We start from the raw sequence: 20,734 nt of genomic DNA on the forward strand, positions 1-20,734 counted from the left end.
CAACTCATGACAATATTAACACATATATCCACTTTCTCTGTGAAAGAGCCCGTAACCAAAGATATCCTGGTGGCAACAAGAACATCATACAACCAGATCTCGGTTTCTAAATACAGTATCTCAATAAAAGGAATTGGAACTCCTTGGAGAAATAACGAATTTCAGAAAGTAATGAAGTGCTCTAGGATGATGATTTGTAAAAAGGTCAGCAAGAACCATGCAGAAGGGGCTCCCACTTGCCAAGAGTAACACAAAAGAACACTGAAATAAAGAATGACAGAGATATTAACGAAGAAAGAAAGAATATTAGTATATACAAATTAAACAAATAAAGAAAGAATAGAATGTAAAGCCCTCCCGTATACTTGTAATAATATATCAACTAAAACATACAAGTAATAATAGATTATTCAGCATTTGGAACCCATCAAAGTAATATATCATTCAGCCAAGAATCATGAGTGGATACTGTGGTATGCACAATTTCTACATATGGCCCCCAAGATTTCATGCTCCCTCATCTCCAGAACCTATGAATGTGAGGAAATGCCACTTTCATGACTGTACTATGTAAAATGGCACCACTGACCTTAAAAATAGGAGAGGGTGGTTAAAAGGGATTTGGCTAGTGTAATCACATGAGTCCTTAACAATAGGTAAATTTCTCCAGATGATGGCTGAAGAAGTAAGCAAAAGAGAGAGATTCAAAAGCATGAGAAAGACTCAACATGCTGGCTTTGAATATGGAGGGGGCCATGTGAGAAGAAATACAAACAGCCTTAAGCTAAGAGAGAAGATCCTGGCCAACAGCCAGCAAGAAATGGGAACCTTAGACCTACAACCATAAGGACTTAAATTCTGCCAACAACCTAAATGAGCAAGGAAATGGATTTTTCCACAGAGCTTGCAGAAAGGAACACAGTCTCAACGACACTTTCACTTCAGCCTTGTGATTCCCTTTAGAGAGCCCAGAAAGGTTCACGGGACTCCTGACCTACAGAAGTGTGAAATAATACATTTGGATTATTATAAGCTGCCATGTTTGTGGTTATTTGCAAGAGAAAACACATAAGTTAACTTTTTTTTTTAAGATTTTATTTATTAATTCGACAGAGATAGAGACAGCCAGCGAGAGAGGGAACACAAGCAGGGGGAGTGGGAGAGGAAGAAGCAGGCTCATAGCGGAGGAGCCTGATGTGGGGCTCGATCCCACAACGCCGGGATCACGCCCTGAGCCAAAGGCAGACGCTTAACCGCTGTGCCACCCAGGTGCCCCATAAGTTAACTTTTGATAATGAAAAAGAATACCTAAATAGTTTCACAGTAATATCCTACAAATTACTTATTAATTACAAAGGAATAAATCATAAGTTTATAGTGGATTAATCCAGCATAACAACCACAGTCGATTACCCTAAGTTAACATCACTAATAAAAGAAAAAAATTACAGGTCCACCTGGGTGGCGTGGTCAGTTAAGCATCTGCCTTCAGCTCAATCATCAACCCAGGGTCCTGGGATCAAGCCCTGCATCAGGCTCCTTGCTCAGCAGGAGACCTGCTTCTCCCTCTCCCTGCCGCTCCCACTGCTTGTGCACTTGCATGCACTCTCTCTCTGTCAAATAAATAAAATCTTCAAAAAACTAAAATAAACCTTTAAAAAAAAGAAAAAATTACATCATGTGCCTTGTGATATGATGTAGTGACAAGAACACAACACCACATATTAACCCTAACAAAAATAAATAACCTGAATCTAATTATAACTAATCAGACAAATTCACATAAAGGGTCACCAATGTAATAGACCTGTACATTTCAAAAGTATCATGGCTCCAACAGACAAAGAAATGGTTTTACAATAAAAAGAAGGGTGCCTGGGTAGCTCAGACAATTAATCATCCAACTCTTGGTTTTAGCTCAGGTCACGATCTCATGGGTGGTGACATCGAGCCCATCATCCATGTTCAGCACAGAGTCTGCTTGAGACTCTTTCCTCCCTTTAGTATTTCATCTACTGTAGGTCTACTGACATGATGGAGTTCTTACTTTTTGTTTATATTAATTCCACCTTCACTTTTGAAAGATGCTTTCACTGAATACACAGTTTCAAGTTGGCAATTATTTTCATTTGGTACTTTAAAGAAATCATTTCATATCATGTAGCTTCTGTAATTCATGTTGTTAACTGTACTATCATTGTTATTGCTGTTCCTTTGAAAGCAATGCTTTTTTTCCTAAGTGCTTATAAATTTTTCTCTTGTTTTTTTGTTCTTTAGGAGTTTAATTATGATAGATCTAGCTATAGTTTTCTTTATATTTATCCTGCTTGAGGTTCACAGAGTTTCATGACTCTATTGCTTGATGCCTTTCATCACTTTCAGAAAATGCTCAGCTAGGTTTCTGACCCATTCTATCTTTTCTTCCCTTCTGGGATTCTAATTACACATATGGTTGAACTTCTCACTGTGGTCTACCTCTCTTATACTTGGTGTACATACTGTATTTGTGGTGCACATGCACTTGTGCGTGTGTGTGTGTGTGTGTGTATTCAGCTCTCATATATGTAGCTACCCTCGAAAACCTCAAAAGTGATCATCACATGATACAGGATACTTTTAAAAAGGAAAAAAAGGAAAGAGAAAGGAGGTACTGAGTCTTTTTTATTTAAAAAATGCACCAATTCTACTCAGAGAACTTATCAAACAATGTAAAAATTTAACTCATACAACGTAAAAATTTAACTCATAATATGCAAATAACTAAAATAATACATTTCTATACTGCTCCCACCTCTTCTAACACAACCTATTTTTCATAGTGAACATTTATCACCCACTCTATAAGAGATCTCCATTTATACATAAAACCATAGTGCATCCTCCTCTAAGCACCTATAACCATACAACCTTACATTTTACTTATCTGAATTAAAATCTCCAATATCAGATTTTAGCTAAACACTAGATTCAGAAGAGCTAATAAAACCTTCAATAGCTGCTCCCAAAACTAAATGGAAAATAGACTAGAAGATATTGCACACTATTTCTCAATTTACCTGTGCTTTGGTTCATCACAAGTCTTGGAGGAGAACTTGTTTCTTCAGAATCTTCTGATGAGTGTGCCAGGAAGTCATGAAGCTTCTGCACCAATGTATTCAACTTGCTTTCACTACCAAAACAAAAATTTAAAGAACTTCTTTAATTAGCCTGTCACATATTTAATCAAATGTAAAGTTCTAACAAACTGAAAACATACCTAAACTGTAAGTGGTCTGGAAGAATGCATATTCAAAATAAAAGTAAAAGAAAATGAATTTTCATTATTTCACTGAAGATTTGAAAACATGAGTAAAATGTTGAGATTTTGCTTTACATCATTTAAAATAATAACTGAGTAATGTACAAATGTATTTACTGAACACTTACTCCCTGGAAGGCTTCTGTATTTTTTAATCACTCTATCTTCTGCTTGTCACAGAATAATTGTATAAGTGGCAAAAAGATGAAGAAAATCTAAAACAGGACTTAGAAGAGTTCACAGATTCCCAGGGAAATATTTATGTAACTAAATTGTTATAGCATATTCTGCTGTTATATAATAGATATATCTGTAATCCAACAGATTTATAAAAGTTAAAAACTTAAAAGAATGCACAAAATAAACAACTACCCCATTTCCAATACAGGATTTCCTAAACTTAAAAGAGCAAAAATAAAATTGATTTGACTGAAATTCAAAACTTGTGTATATCAAAAGATATCATCAAAAAAGTGAAGAGACAAGCCATACAACTGAAGAAAACTATTTTCAAATCACCTATCTGAAAAGGTAGTAATATCCTTTTGCATAATACATATATCCTTCAAATAAGATGATATACCTCCTTTAAAGGAATTTTATCCTTTTTATAAAGAATTTTTATAATTAAACAATAAAAAGAGAAAGGACCCAATTCAAAAATGGGCAAAGGACACAGATATACACTTCTCCAAAGAAGATGTACAAAGCGCCAGTAAACACATGAAAAATATTCAAGACTATTAGTCATTAGAAAAATGCACATCAAAACCACAACAAGATACTATTTTACACTCATTAGGGTAGATATAATTTTTTAATGAAAAATAAGGCAAGGGTGTAGAGTAACTGGAATCCACATACATTGCTGATGAAGATGTAAAATGATGCAGTCATTGTGAAAAGGTTTAGTAGTAACTCAAAAAGTTAAAGAGTTACCAAATGACTCAGTAATTTCATTCTTGGATATATATCCAAAACAATGAAATCATATGTCCACACAAAAAATACTGTACACAAATGGTCATGGCAGCAATATTCATAATAGCCAAAAAAGTAGAAAGTACCCAAATGTCTACCAACTGACAAATAAACAATGGAATATTATGTCCCAATAAAAAGCAATAAAATATACATACATGATAAAACATGGATGACACCTGGAAACATTATGCTAAAAAAGGCAAATGCAAAATGCCACATATTGGATTATTATATTTCATATATGTGTGTATATACACACACACACGTATATATATATATATATATATATATATATATATATATATATATACACATATATATAATATNTATATATATATATATATATATATATATATATATATATATATATACACACATATATGAAATGTCCAGAATAGGCACTTTCTATAGAGACATTAAGATCAGTGATTGCCAGGAGATGGAGGAAGTGGGGTACTGGGAGGTATGGGCTAGTTTGGGGGCAATGAAAATGTTCTAGAATTACAAAGTGTGACAGCTGCACAATATTGTAAATTTTCTAAAAAAAAAAAAAAAGAATTATAAACTAAATTGGTTTAAATAGTGAATTTTATGTAAACTTTCTCAATAAAAATGCAAAGGAAGAAACTCAAGAATATACCTATGTATTTACATAAAAATAAAACTTATGCATACACTTCCAAAGATATCCATAATCAAAATGTAAAATGAAAATAACTTGCAAATAAGGAGATAAAAACCACCTCATATTTTAAAAAATACTAAAGTCATAGCAGATAAATGAATAAAAGACAGAAACAATTTTTAAAAACGGAATACAACCGGGTAACAAAAAATTGGGAGAAAAAGCACTACAACCTCACTAATAATCAACAGAATGCAAATTAAAACACTGAATGGGTTAACAGCTGTGTTGGTGCCTCCTGGGCAGGCACCATCCCCATTCAAGCAGTGCACTGGGCCCACCCCAAGGCCAACAGTCCCCTCTGCACCATTTTCCTACGTTTAGCTAGAGAGAACCCAGAATATTAAGGGAAGGAAAAAGAATGAGATACAACACACATACTACTGCGCGGGATTTTGGTGGTTTTGTTTTGATGAAGAGGGTTTTTTTTGCTTTGTTTTGTTTTTACAAAATTTTGAAACAAACTTGTCTCTAGAATAAAGGTACCAAAACTTGGTGTAATTTCTACTTTTTGCCATAACCTTGCTTTCGAAAACACTTAGATGTATGAAATTGTCAAGTTACTCAAAGTCCTTAATCTTAAATTAGAAAACGGAACCAGAGCAAAAGACGCTACATGTCGGGGGGGGGGGGGGCGCCTGGGTGGCACAGCGGTTAAGCGTCTGCCTTCGCCTCAGGGCGTGATCCCGGCGTTATGGGACCGAGCCCCACATCAGGCTCCTCCGCCAAGAGCCTGCTTCTTCTCTTCCACTCCCCCTGCTTGTGTTCCCTCTCTCGCGGGCTGTCTCTATCTCTGTCGAATAAATAAATAAAATCTTTTTTAAAAAAAAGATGCTACATGTCTATCAATGGCACACAAAATTCCTTATAACCAAAATTCAAAAATAAGCACGAATGATGTCATTCTACATCTTGTCCCATCAACAGATTACAAAGAGCAAAAAAGTTGTTCTTTAGAAAAGAGTATAGCAAACTGGCAGAATAATGATTGTCTCACTCATTCCTAGAATTCACAGAAATACGACCACAAAGCCAGCGATCACATGAATTCATACTGTAGCTGAGGTCAGGACTATGGATAAATCAGCATAACCCGTTAATATTAGTATCGCCAGATGTAAAAATTAAAACAGTTGGATACTATCAGTAGAAATCTTTCCTTCTGTGAAGGATAGTACTTTTAGACATAAACATGTTTGTGTTATATTATAAATTATGAGACCAGGTAGAAGCCAAGTGGTAAAAAAAAATTTTGATACTTAAAAAATTTTGCCCATTGGGGCGCCTGGGTGGCTCAGTCGTTAAGCGTCTGCCTTTAGCTCAGGGCATGATCCCAGAGTCCTGGGATCGAGCCCCACATCAGGCTCCTCTGCTGGAAGCCTGCTTCTTCCTCTCCCACTCCCCCTGCTTGTGTTCCCTCTTGCTGGCTGCCTCTCTCTCTCTGTCAAATAAATAAATAAAATCTTTAAAAAAAATTTTGCCCATTTATTTGAAAAATCTTCTCTCTTTGAGGGCATATGTGATTTTTGCAAATAACCTAATGTCATTTAGAATCAGATGTGGTGAGCTATCAAGTTGGGTAAAATTAGTTTTTGCTAAAATGTGAAGTATTCCTGAAGATTTCTTTTCCTGCTTGACTTCTATGGGTTACAAAAGGAGAGTTCTCAAAATGTCCTCAGGAATGACATCACTGATATCAGCATGGCCTCGTACAGCTAATACTTAGAAGGGAAATACTCATCTGCATATAAAAGCTCTGATGTCAGTTTTTTAAATCTGTCTCATTTCTAGAATCACACTTTAGAGATGATCCTTGTAATTGTGTAAGTCTCATTTGTGGAAATGGTATTTTAAATACACCAAAACCAACTATTTAAAAAGCCAACATTTATCAATCCTTTTGTAAAGTGAACAATCTTCCTAAGGCAAAACCACACACATTAACTTACCAGTTTTGTAACTGTGAACTATTACAAATGATATTTATTAAATCTAGACACGGTTGTTACTCTCTTCCTCCCTCTACCAAAATGTGAAGCTGACTCAACCAGTACTATATACATTTCTTAACTTTAGATGCTAAGTCAGTCCTTAAAACCATCCTTGAAGAGTGCTTAAAAATCTCCACTGAGGAACAATGTGTTCGGCCTTCATACTTACCATTACACAATTTCAACAGTGGCTTGATACAGATGACTTGTGAAATCTGACCCGCCTATCTGCAAGTGGATCAAAAAAAATTTAATTCTTCCTGTAAACTAATGATATCATGAATGACTAGATTTTAGACAAATTTTGAATCCTAATGTCAGTATTCTTAACTACAAGCTGTGTTCTTTCCTTTGAATGTTTTACTACTTTATTTTTTTCCATGAGGAACTGTGGAATTCCAAATATTTTAAGTGTATTCTTTTGTACAGATTGGATAAAAAGGCATGACTCATCCATTTGCTGTCTACAAGAGACTCATCTTGAACCTAAAGATACATCCAGACTGAAAGCAAAGGGGTGGAAAACCATTTTTCATCCCAATGGACCTCAAAAGAAAGCTGGGGTAGCAATTCTCATATCACACAGATTAGATTTTAAACTGAAGACTGTAGTTAGAGATATAGAAGGACACTATATTATTCTTAAAGGATGTATCCAACAAGTGGATATGACAATTATAAATATCTATGCCCCCAACAGAGGAGTAGCTAGATACACAAGCCAACTCTTAACCAGAATAAAGAGACATATAGATAATAATACGTTAATAGTAGGGGACCTGAACACTCCGCTCTCAGCAACAGACAGATCACCTAAGCAGAAAATCAACAAAGAAACAAGAGCTTTGGATGACAGGGTCAGATGGCCTCATAAATAGATACAGAACACTACACCCAGAACAACAGAATACTCATTCTTTTCTAATGCACATGGAACTTTCTCCAGAATAGACCATATACTAGGTCACAAAACAGGTCTCAAATGATACCAAAAGACTGAGATTATTCCCTGCATATTCTCATACCACAATGCTTTGAAATTGGAACTCAATCACAAGGAAAAATTTGGAAGAAACCCAAACACTTGGAAACTCAGAACCATCCTGCTCAAGAATGATTGGGCAAACCAGGTAATTAAGAAGGAAATTAAGCAATTATTGGAGACCAATGAAAATGAAAACACATCAGTCCAAAACCTATGGGACACTGCAAAGGCGGTCCTAAGGGGAAAATACATGGCCATCCAAGCCTCACTCAAAAGAATAGAAAAATCTAAAATGCAGGTTTTATATTCTCACCTCAAGAAGCTGGAGCTGGAACAGAAGAACAGGCCTAACCCACACATGAGAAGGCAGGTGATGGAGATTAGAGCAGAGATCAATGATCCCCAAACCAGGCAAAGACCCCATCAAAAAGGAGAATTACAGACCGATTTCCCTGATGAATATGGATGCCAAAATTCTCAACAAGATCCTAGCTAATAGGATCCAACAGTACATTAAAAGGATTATCCATCATGACCAAGTGGGATTCATCCCTGGGATGCAAGGGTGGTTCAACATTCGCAAATCTATCAGTGTGATAGACTATATCAACAAGAAAAAAAGCCAAGAATCATATGATCCTCTCATTAGATGCAGAAAAAGCATTTGACAAAATACAGCATCCCTTCCTGATTAAAACCCTTCAGAGTGTAGGGATAAAGGGTACATTCCTCAAGTTCACAAAAGCCATCTATGAAAAGCCTACAGCGAATATCATTCTCAATGGGGAAAAGCTGAAAGCCTTTCCCTTAAGATCAGGAACACGACAAGGATGCCCACTCTCGCCAATATTATTCAACATAGTACTAGAAGTCCTTGCAACAGCAATCAGAAGACAAAAAGGGATNGACAACAAAAAGGGATAAAAGGTATCCAAATCGGCAAAGAAGAAGTCAAACTGTCTCTCTTCGCAGATGACCTAATACTTTATATGGAAAACCCAAAAGAATCCACCCCCAAACTACCAGAAGTTAAAGAGCAATTCAGTAATGTGGCGGGATACAAAATCAAGATCAGAATTCAGTTGCATTTCTATACACGAACAATGAGACTGAAGAAAAAGAAATTAGGGAATCCATTCCATTTACAATAGCACCAAAAATCATACATTATCTCGGAATTAACTTAACCAGAGACGTAAAGGATCTATATTCTAGAAACTACAAATCACTCTTGAAAGACACTAAAGAAGACATAAGAAGTTGGAAAAATATTCCATGCTCATAGATCAGAAGAATAAACATACTTAAAAAATCTATGCTACCCAGAGGAATCTACACTTTCAATGCCATCCCAATCAAAATACCAATGACATTTTTCAAAGAACCGGAACAAACAGCCCTTAAATTTGTGTGGAACCAGAAAAGGCCCCGAATCACCCAGGAATTGTTGAAAAGGAAAAAGAAAGCTGGGGACATCACACTGCCGGATTTCAAGCTATACTACAAAACTGTGATCACAAAGACAGCATGGTACTGGCACAAAAATAGACACATAGACCAATGGAACAGAATAGAGAACCCAGAAATGGACCCTCGGCTCTTTGGGCAACTAATCTTTGACAAAGCAGGAAAAAACATCCAGTGGAAAAAAGACAGTCTCTTCAATAAAAGGTGCTGGGAAAATTGGACAGCTATATGCAAAAGAATGAAACCTGACCACTCTCACACACCATACACAAAGATAAACTCCAAATGGATGAAAGACCTCGATGTGAGACAGGAATCCGTCAAAATCATAGAGGAGAACATAAGCTGCAACCTCTTTGACACTGGCCACAGCAACTTTTTTCATGACACATCTCCAAAGGCAAGAGAAACAAAAGAAAAAATGAACTTGTGGGACTTCATCAAGATAAAAAGCTCCTGCACAGCCAAGGAAACATTCAAAAAAACTAAGAGGCAACCCACGGAATGGGAGAAGATATTTGCAAATGACACTACAGATAAAAGACTTGGTATCCAAGATCTACAAAGAACTTCTCAAACTCAATACACGAGAAACAAATAATCAAATCAAAAAATGGGCAGAAGATGTGAACAGACACTTTTCCAATGAAGACATACAAGTGGCTAACAGACACATGAAAAAATGTTCAAAATCGTTAGCCATCAGGGAAATTCAAATCAAAACCACAATTAAGAAAATGTGGTCCGTATATACATGGAATATTACTCAGCCATCAGAAAGAACGATTACACAACATTTGCAGCAACATGGACGGGAGTAGAGGAGATAATGCTAAGTGAAATAAGTCAAGCAGAGAAAGACAATTATATAGTTTCACTCATTTATGGAACATAAGAAATAGGAAGATTGGCAGGAGAAGGAAGGGAAGAATGAAGGGGGGGTAAACAATAGGGGGAATGAACCATGGCAGACTGTGCACTCTGGGAAACAAACTGAGGGCTTCAGAGGGGAGGGGAGTGGGGCATTGGGATAGGCCAGTGATGGGTATTAAGGAGGGCACATATTGCATGATGCACTGGGTGTTATATGTAAGTAATGAATCACGGAACATTGCATCAAAAACTGGGGATGTACTGTATGGTGACTAATATAACAAAATAAATATTTAAAAAAAACAAACCAAAACCACATTGAGATACCACTTTACACCCGATAGAATGGCAAAAATGGACAAGAAGCCAAAGCAAGCTTAAAAAAGAAAAATAAAGCTGGGGATATCACAATTCAGGATATCAAGTTATATTACAAAGGTGTAGTTCTCAAAACAGTATGGTACTGGCACAAAAAATAGAAACACAGAATAGAATAGAAAACCCAGGAATAAACCCACAACCATACGGTCAATTCATCTTCGACAAAGCAGAAAGGAACATCCAATGGGAAAAGGACAGTCTCTTCAACAAATTGTGCTGGGAAAACGTGACAGGTACGTGCAAAAGAATGACACTGGGCCACTTTCTTACACCACACACAAAAATAATTTCAAAATGGATAAAAGACCTAAATGGGAGACAGGAAACCATTAAAACCCTGGAAGAAAGCAAAAGTAGTAAAGTCCCTGATATTGGCCGTAGCAACATTTTTCTAGATAGGTCTCCTGAGGCAAGGGAAACAAAGCAAAAATAAACTACTGGGCTTCATCAAAATGAAAAGCTCCTGCACTGCAAAGGAAACCATCAACAAAACTAAAAGGCAACCTAAGAAATGGGAGAAGACATTTGCAAATGACATCTGATAAAGGGTTAGTATCCAAAATATATAAAGAACTTATACAACACCCAAAAATAAATAATCCAATTTTAAAAAGGGCAGAAGACATGATGAACAGACATTTCTCCAAATAAGACATCCAGATGGTCAAAAGACAAAAAAAGACGCTCCTCATCACTCATCATCAGGGAAATACAAATCAAAACTATAATGAGATATCACCTTACACCTGTCAAAATGGCTGAATTCAAAAACAGAAGAAACAAGTGGTGGCAAGGATATGCAGAAAAAGGAACCCTCATGCATTGTTGGTTGGGAATGCAAACTGGTGCAGCCACTCTAGAGAACAGTAAGGAGGTTCCTCAAAAAGTTCCAGCAATCACACTACTAGGTATTTACCCAAAGAATATTAAACACTAACTCAAAGGGATACATGTACCCCTATGTTTATAGAAGCATTATTTACAATAGCCAAGATATGGAACCATTCCAAGTGTCCATCAACTTGATGAATGGATAAAGATGATGCAGTGTATGCATATATGTATATATATATACAAATATACACACACATAAAATGGAATATTACTCATCCAAAAAAGAATGAATTTTTTAATAAAGCACTTCATGGACACATGAAATTACCTGAGTTCTCTAGTTTTACTGCTCATGCTTAAACCACTGCACTTACCACAATACCCCTGGATGCAGCAACAACTAAAGATAACTTGGTAACAGTAAAAGAAACAAACCACTATAAAATCAATTCCTAAAACTTTCAACTAAAATTAGAACCTAATCCTCACAATGACCAAGACCTGAAAGGCGTTAACACAAGCATTTAAAACAAAGGAGAGCACCAAAATTAAAGCCACAGACAATTATGCCATTTCACATAGGTCCATTTATTTAAGGGAAAAAAAAACAAAGAAAAAAAACCTAGCCAGTCAGCTGCAACTTTTAAGGGGCTTAGAATTCCTTACTCTTGTGCTAATAAGAAAAAAGATGAACAAACTGAAAATCAATAACTTATCTTACATCCTTTAGAGAACTGAGGTCACAGGGCAAATCACCACCAAGGATACAGCTTATCTGGTGTGGGAACACTTTAACAGTAATTGATGAATTGTTAGAGGCCAAGTATGGATTAATTTGAGAGTTAAAAAAACTCCTGGGGTCCCAGTTTTGTGGGGGGGGGAGACACTTTCCTGGGTTTTACCTCCAGGAGCCCCCATAAGGTTTTCAGGTTTTCAGTTAAAATCCATGGAAAATCTTCTTGTGCCCTGAGCAGGAGGGGAAAGTAGACCTACTGAAATACGTCCAAAGCATTCTCTTAACAAAGTCATGCCCGCAAAGTAAACTACTCTAATAGGACATAATCTACCTAGAGGAAGAGCAATTAGACAACCTCAGCCTCCTCTAGTGTTCCTGTCTCACCTGAGGTTGGGGCATGACTAAGAAACACTTCTGGGGGCGCCTGAGTGGCTCAGTTGGTTAAGGTCTGCCTTCAGCTCGGGTGGGATCAAGTCCCCCATTGGGCTCCCTGCTCAGTGGAGTACCTGCTTCTTCCTCTCCCCCTGCTACTCCCCCTGCTTGTGCGTGCACTCTCTCTCTCTTTCTCTCTGTCAAATAGATGAAAAAATCTTAAAAAAAAAGAAGAGGAGAAACACTTCTGAAGGCCTTAATCCAGGGTCTCAGGACCACTAAAAATAACTAAGATTTAATGATAAGATTATAGAACATTATCCCTCCCCAAATCCTTATCACCACATCAACACAGATCCAGTATAATAACTGAATTTCAAATGAGAAAGCCCAATATAGACTCTGTTTAAGAAGGAATTCTTAGCAGGGCCTGGATGGCTCAATCAGTTAAGCATCTGACTCTTGATCTCAGCTCAGGTCTTAATCTCAGGGTCATGCTTTTAAGCCCTTAAGAAAAAAGGAAGGAATTACTGGCAAAACTGAAAGACAACAGGGAAGAAAATAATTAAAACAAAGAAATTATAAAGAAATGAATCCTCTAGTACCTAACAGCTACAGCAAACAACACACAGCCCAGTTCCTAGCCAGAGTAACATAAAAGCTCACACTAAAAGCCTAATAACCTAAATTCCCATTACCAGAAACATTGTATTTGGCTTTCCAAAAAATTCAGGTCATGTCAGAAGGGAAAACAAACAAACAAACCAAGAAAACCCACAATCTAAAGAAACAAAGACAGCATCAGAATCAGACTTAGGTAAGACACAGACTTTTGGAATTATCAGACAGGGGAATCTAAAATAACTATGACTAATACGATAAGGACTCTAATGACAGAAATAAGAAATAGACAACATGCAAGAATACGGGAGTAAGCAGAGCACGGAAAACTGTAATAAACAAATAAAAGGAAATGCTACAAATCTAAAACATTGTGAAAGAAATAAAGAATGCATTTGATGGGCTCATTAGAAGACTGGACCCAGGGAAGGAAAGAAATCAACGAGCTGGAAGACTGAAGAAACAGTGAAGGTTGATGATAGGTCAACAGAAACTTTACAAACTAAGAAAGAAAGAAGGAAGAAAGAAAAGAAAAGAAAGAAGAGAAGAGGAGAAGAAACTTTCCAAGCTGAAGTGCAAAGAGGAAAAAAAAAATAAAAGGGAACAGAAAACCTAATAACTGTAGGACAATTACAGAAGTTGTAAAATACATGTAATGGGAATACGAAGGAGAAAGAAGCAGAAGAAATGTTTGAAATAATAGTGGTGGGAAAATCTGCCAAAATTAATAACAGATACCATAAATGCAGGAAGCACAGAGAATACAAAAGCAGGATAAATACCAAGTACCTACACATAGCTATATCAGAAGCAAACAACAGAAAACCATAGAGAGAGAAAAATATTAAAAACCAGAAGAAAAAGACACCTTATCTATAGAGGAACAAAGATAAGCATTTTATCTGATCTGTTGTCAGAAACCACCCAAGCAGAAGAGAATGGAATAAAATATTTTAAGTGTTGAAAGAAAAAAAACACACACCAAGCTAGAATCATGTATCCAGCAAAATGATCCCTCAAAAGTGAAAACAAACTAGTCTTTCTCAACAAACAAAAACTGAAGTAATTTGTCACCAGCAGACTTGGCTTGCATGAAATATTTAAAGTTCTTCAGATAGAAAAAAAATTATATAGGTCAAAAACAAAGATATACATAAAAGAAGAGCATTAGAGAAGGAACAAATTAAAGTAAAATTAACATTTTTTATGTTTATTTTTAAGTGACCCATAATTAACTGTTCAAACTAATAACAGCAAAAATGTATTGGGTGATTATAGCTTACGAGTAAGGATAAGAACGGAGAATACTGTTACAAGGTACCTACACTGCTTGTAAAGTGATGTACGGTTATCCCCTGCTTTTCTAAAGTTTGTGGTATGCCACTTCACTTTTTTTTTTTTTGTGAGAGAGAGAGAGAGAGAGAGAGAGAGAGAGAGATGGTGGGCGGGCCAGAAGGGGAGAGAGAGAGAATCTGAAGCAGGCTCCACACCCAGTGCCTACCAGGGCTCGATCTCAGCACCCTGAGATCATGACCTGAGCTGAAATCAAGAGTCAGATGCTTAACTAACTGAGCCACCCAGGTGCTCCAGCACTTCACTTTTATGCAACACCTACATTAGTACTAATTTTCACTAACCAAAAGAAATCCAGAGGATTTTCACTTTTATGAAAGAAGACAAAACTGATAAGAGCATTTAGCGTTTGTTCTGCAGCAAGCTGTTACAGAGGCAGTGTACATGCTGAGCAGCAATAATGGCACTGCCAAGCTCCTTCCCCAGGGAACTACACCAGCTTCTCACCTTTTAACTGTGTCTGGGAGCATTTGTGCTTTATCTTAATTCATTTTGTGAATCCATTAGCAAGATCTGTACTAAGGTATCAGAAAAGCCTAAAAGAGGTTATTTTCAGGTCTGGGAATGTTCAAAATTTTTTCTATGTAAACTAATGGTAATTGCTTCTTCACTGTAAGCTATTTCAGCTTATGAAATGTTTCGTAAGAATGTTCTATGTTAAGATAGCAGGGGAAACCTGTAGTGTTATTTAAAAGTGAACTTAAACAAGATATTAATGTATACTGCAAACTAAAGGCAACCAGTAAAAAAAATTTTAGGAAGTATAATTTAACATTTAAAAGAGGAAAGTAAATGAAATCATATAAAATGTTCAATTAAACCCAAAGACGAAAAAGGAGAAATTAAAAAAAAAAAAACAGGTGCAAACATGACAGATATTGATCCAACTATTTATCAAATTTCACTTTAAATATGAATGATCTAAATACATCAACTAAGAGAGTGTGTCCCATTATCACTGTAGATATAGTCAGGTGTCAGACAGGATTAAAAAACAAGACCCAATTGTATGCTGTCTTCAAGAAACACACTTTTATAAATATAAAGACACTGATTACAAGTAAAGGGAAACCACAGAAAACTGGGAGTTGTTGTTTAATGGGAAAAGAGTTTCAGTTTTTCAAGATGAAAATGCTCTGGAGATTGGTTACACAACAATGGAAATGTACTTAACACTACTGATATACACACTTAAAAAAACGTTAAGGTGGTAAATTTTATGTTACATATTTTACCACAATTTTTTTTAAAGTAAAGGGATATCTACTCAAGTCCCTTGTCCATTTTTTAATTGCCTTTTTGTTGCTAAGTTTTAAGAGTACTTTATGTATTCTGGATATTAAACCCTTATCAATCAGATATAAGATTTGCAAATATTTTCTCCCATTCTGTGGTTGTCTTTTCGCTCTCTTGATAGCATCCTTTGATGCACGAAGTTCTTCATTTTCAAGAAGTTCAAATTACATGAAGTTCAAATTATTCTTTGTTGCCTGAGTTTTTTACAGCTCCTTTAAGAGACCACTGCCAAATCCAAGGTCATGAAGATTACCCCCTGTTTTCCCCTAAGAACTGTAATAGTTTCAGCTCTTAAATTTAGGTATTTGCTCCACTTTAAGTTGTATATGGTAGGAGTTAAGAGTCCAACCTTCATTCTTTTACATGTGGATGGATATCCAGTTGACTCACACCATTTAAGAAATTATCAAGATGGGTACAAAGTTTTTGTTTGGAATGATAAAAGAGTTTGGGGTACATGCGATTATTATATATTGTAAATGTATTTAACCACTGAATTGCACATTTTAAAAGTTAAAATGATAAATACATACTTTACCAAGATAAAAATAACTGCAAGATACCACTTCACACCCACCAGAAAGGGTTAATCAAAAACATGGACAACAGGAGGTGTTGGTGAGGATGTGGAAAGTTGGAACCTTTTTTTTTTAAGACGGGGCGGGGGAGAGATGGAGCATGAGTGGGGGGTAGGAGGGAGCAGAGGGAAAGGGAGAGAGAGAATGCCAAGCAAGCTCCACGCCCAGTGCAGAGTCCCATGCAGGGCTGGATCTCACAACCCCAAGAGCATAACCTGAGCCAAAATCAAGAGTCCGACATTCAACCAACTGAGCCACCTAGGAACAACAAAAACTGGAACCTTTATACACAGCTGATATGAATGTGAATGGTACAACCACTTTAAAAAATAGTTGGTTAAACACAGTGTTACCATATGACACAGCAATTCTACTCCTAGGTACAAAAAAAAACAAAATACATGCTCACACAAAAATTTATACATGAGGGGCGCCTGGGTGGCACAGCGGTTAAACGTCTGCCTTCGGCTCAGGGCGTGATCCCGGTGTTATGGGATCGAGCCCCACATCAGGCTCCTGCGCTATGAGCCTGCTTCTTCCTCTCCCACTCCCCCTGCTTGTGTTCCCTCTCTCGCTGGCTGTCTCTATCTCTGTCAAATAAATAAATAAAATCTTTAAAAAAAATTTATACATGAATGTTCAGAGCAGCATGATAAATAATAATCAAAAAGTAGAAACAAACCAAATATCTATCGAATGATGAATGGAATATTATTCAGTGATAAAAAGGAATGAAGTTCTGAGTCATTCTACAACATGGATGTACTGTGAAAACATGCTAAATGAATGTAGCTAGTCACAAAATACCACATGCTGTAGGATTCTTTTTTTATGAAATGTTCAGAATACACAAGTCCATAAGGGTAGGAAGTAAAATAGTGGTTGTTAGGATCTGGGGTAGGGGATGTGAGGGGAAATGAGGAATGACCACTAATTGGTATGGGGTTTCTTACTGGAGTGATGAATATTGTAGTGATGGCTGCACAGGTTTGTGAATATACTAAAACCACTGAACTGTGCTCTCTAAAGGTTTATAAATTGTATGGTATGTGATTTATATCAATAAAGTTGTTATTTTTAAAAAATGACTTGGGGACACCTGGCTGGCTCAGTCAGAAGAGCATGCAACTCTTGATCTCGGAATCATGAGTTCAAGCCCCACATCGGACAGAGATTACTTAAATAAACTTTTTTTTAAAAAAGTGATTTGGTCATTAACTGAATTGTTGATAGATCTTTTGACAGTAACTGCACTGGAATTTTGATCTTTCATACAATTTCTCCTCCAAACAGGAGTTAGAATGTGTCAATTATAATCAAATTCTAAAAATGTTTTAATTAGGGGCACCTGGGTGGCTCAGTCGTTAAGCATCTGCCTTCAGCTCAGGGCGTGATCCCAGGGTTCTGGGATCGAGCCCTGCATCAGGCTCCCTGCTCCACTGGGAGCCTACTTCTTCCTCTCCCACTCCCCCTGCTTGTGTTCCCTCTCTCGCTGGCTGTCTCTCTCTCTGTCAAATAAATAAATAAAATCTTTTTAAAAATGTTTTAATTAGGAAAAAACGGACTCAAACTAAAAGATTCAACATGATCTGAGGACATCTGAACATCTCTAGTTTTAAAAGTATTAATTAGGAAGTAATCTATAACTGCTTGAATTTTTTTTTCCACAGAGATTATAAAACCATGGAACAGAAATAGAAATTAAAATAATCTGTTATCTACATATTTTTTAAACTTACCTGTCAAACTAGACGATTACTTTGTTGGCTTATGAGACCAAAAAGCAGTAAACGTTACTAATATAGTAAGAATGAGATAGAAAAGCACAAGTTTTTTCTACCCAGGATCTCATCCTAGGATATCACAGCCTTACATGAAGCTCTGCTTCCTGAAAAAAAATCCAAATTCAGTATTAAAAAAAAAATCAGTATCCACATTTATGTGTATCCAGGGCACAAAGTTTTACAATATGGCTTTATAATTTCTATTCTCTATATAAGATTTTTTTGGCCTTTAACTCAACCTGAATCTTATTATTATAATACTCTAATTAATACTGTTAAACATAAATTTTATAGTGGGATAGAGGAAGGACCAATGGACCTGTCTGATAGAAAGTCTGTGCCAGCTAACTGAACATAATAAAAATAATGAAAGAAAGAAAGTTTGTGCCACAAATAAGGGAAGTTAAAAGATATCTTCCCTTCTAATTCTTCAGGGATCTCTCCAGGTATCTTCTAAAAGATGAAAACATTTTAAGCCCACATGCCTCTTTTGGCCCTTGTGAAATATTAACATCTTTTACTTGAAGAATCTGAGGGGATATAAAATACATTTGTTCCTTTACAAAAAGAAAATGGGAACAAAAGTACTGAAACAGGAAATAAAGAACACTGGTATCTACTTTACATTATCTAAAAAAAAAAACTAAACACTGAGGCCTCTCAGCCATCTAAAAACATGAAAATTAAGTATATGAGATGACAAGTCACATCTGGCACGGGCACCTCAGAATAATCACCTTAGAAGATAAATTTCTTTCTAAGGGCAGAATCCAAAATTTACAACAAAAAACAAGGCATTACTAAAATCTAAATCTTCTCAAGTCCTAAAATAAGATATATTAAAAGGCAGTCCTTCATAAGTTAAGTATCCTGAATACAAAGAGCCACTGAAAATCTCCTGAGTATCACTGAATATTTCCCTAAAAACAAAAAGGAGGCAATCTCTTTTTTCACAAAAACTTGGATCGAATTCATTTGAGTTAAAAAGCAGAATAGTGGTTCTAAATTTTGTAGAAGCCACCTTAAGACTGGTAAGTCTTTGTCAGTCTTTTATAAGACTTCTAAGTAAACTGAAGCATTCAAAAGGAGTTGGTCAGAAGAAAACTAATTATGTAATCCATGCCTAAAAATTAAAGTTGTATGAAGATTAGCATTAAGAGAGGACTCAACTAAAAAGAAACAAGAGAAAAATCAGTAAATTCTGCACTGATAGAAGAGTGGAAAATAATACAACAAACCTATTCAAACCTAATCTTCCTGCCTCAACACAACTAAAGTTCCTACTCTATGTGTACTCATAATGATATTTGAGAATCTTGCCCTACATGTGTAACCTAACTCTATGACAGTTTTACCACCAAAAGCTACAAATAATTCTTTGTTTCCCTGGTTAAACTTCCTCATTCATTTCTTTTCAGCTGACGGCTCCAATTCGGGAGAATACCAAATCCCAGAATGCAAATGCTGTATGTTCTTTAACCATTAAATAGCTTTCTTATCATTTCACAATGACTAAATAAAAGATATTCAGAAATGGCCAAAATCCTGAGTTTCTAATTTTCAGTTCTGAGTCATATAGGTCTGTTTCTTTCAATTAGCTGACACCTCAGCAGAACAATAAGTTGTAATCAAGGAGAAATAATATAAGTGAATAGGACTGAAAGATGTAACTTTCTAATTGTTCATGCTTTTTTGAAAATCCTCTAAAGTATCTGTATAGAATTAAAATGTCAAAGCAAAAGCAATTCAGATCATCTTCACAAGTATCTCCCACCTGAAAAACTTCCATTTAAACTCTTCTCAGTTATAAAATAAATAAGTCATGAAGATATAATGTATAGCATAGGCAATATAGTCAATAATTATGATATAACCTTGTATGGTGACATAACTAGACTTATCATGGCTGGCTCAGTTGTTTGAACATGTGACTCTTGATAATAGTGAGTTCAAGCCCCATGGTTGGCATAGCACTTAAAAAAAAGAGGGAAAGATGTAATGATTTTATATAGAGTAAAGAGAAAATGAAGATCACTTGAAGGTGGGAAATACATAGTAACTATTTGAAAAGCTTAGATTTACTTTGTTCCATTTGAGGCACATTAAATTCCATACATTCTATTCACTTTAAAGCAAAAAGTAAATCAGTACAAGTATTACTGCTTCTACTTTGTAAGAAAAGCATACTAAATTCTTTTTAGGAAAGAAACGTTTGGAAGGTTTTTATCAAGATGGAGTACATTTTAGCTCAAAAGGAATGAATTAAGATTTAAGTAAGTTAAAATACTACCCTCAGAGGGCACTTGTGATGAGCACTGGATGTTGTATTTAAGTGTGAATCACTAAATTCTATACCAGAAACCAATAGTACACGGCATGTTGACTAACGATTAAATAAAAATCTGTAGGAAAAAAAAGACTACCCTCAGAGGGAAGCAGAAATGAAATTTCACTTTGCCCATTGTAAAAAAAAAACCTATTTTCTTCTAGAACTTG

The 20,734-nt window shown here is 36.0% G+C and overlaps 1 protein-coding gene across 8 annotated transcripts in view; it reads right to left on the reverse strand.

The window, feature by feature from the left end:
- Positions 1-20,734, reverse strand: part of ATRX (ATRX chromatin remodeler) — a 310,799-nt gene that overhangs the window by 251,750 nt on the left and 38,315 nt on the right. For 6 of the 8 annotated variants that reach the window (XM_019809464.2, XM_019809463.2, XM_011236679.3 and 3 more), the window contains one exon: positions 3,057-3,169. In XM_019809464.2, coding sequence (XP_019665023.1) covers positions 3,057-3,169 — 113 coding nt within the window. Of the gene's footprint in view, positions 1-3,056; positions 3,170-7,127; positions 7,187-20,734 lie in introns of all 8 variants that reach the window. The other 2 variants (XM_034649523.1, XM_034649522.1) reach the window with 1 other exon arrangement.

Source organism: Ailuropoda melanoleuca, chromosome X (assembly GCF_002007445.2).
Source record: "Ailuropoda melanoleuca isolate Jingjing chromosome X, ASM200744v2, whole genome shotgun sequence".
NCBI classification, from domain to species: Eukaryota; Metazoa; Chordata; class Mammalia; order Carnivora; family Ursidae; genus Ailuropoda; species Ailuropoda melanoleuca.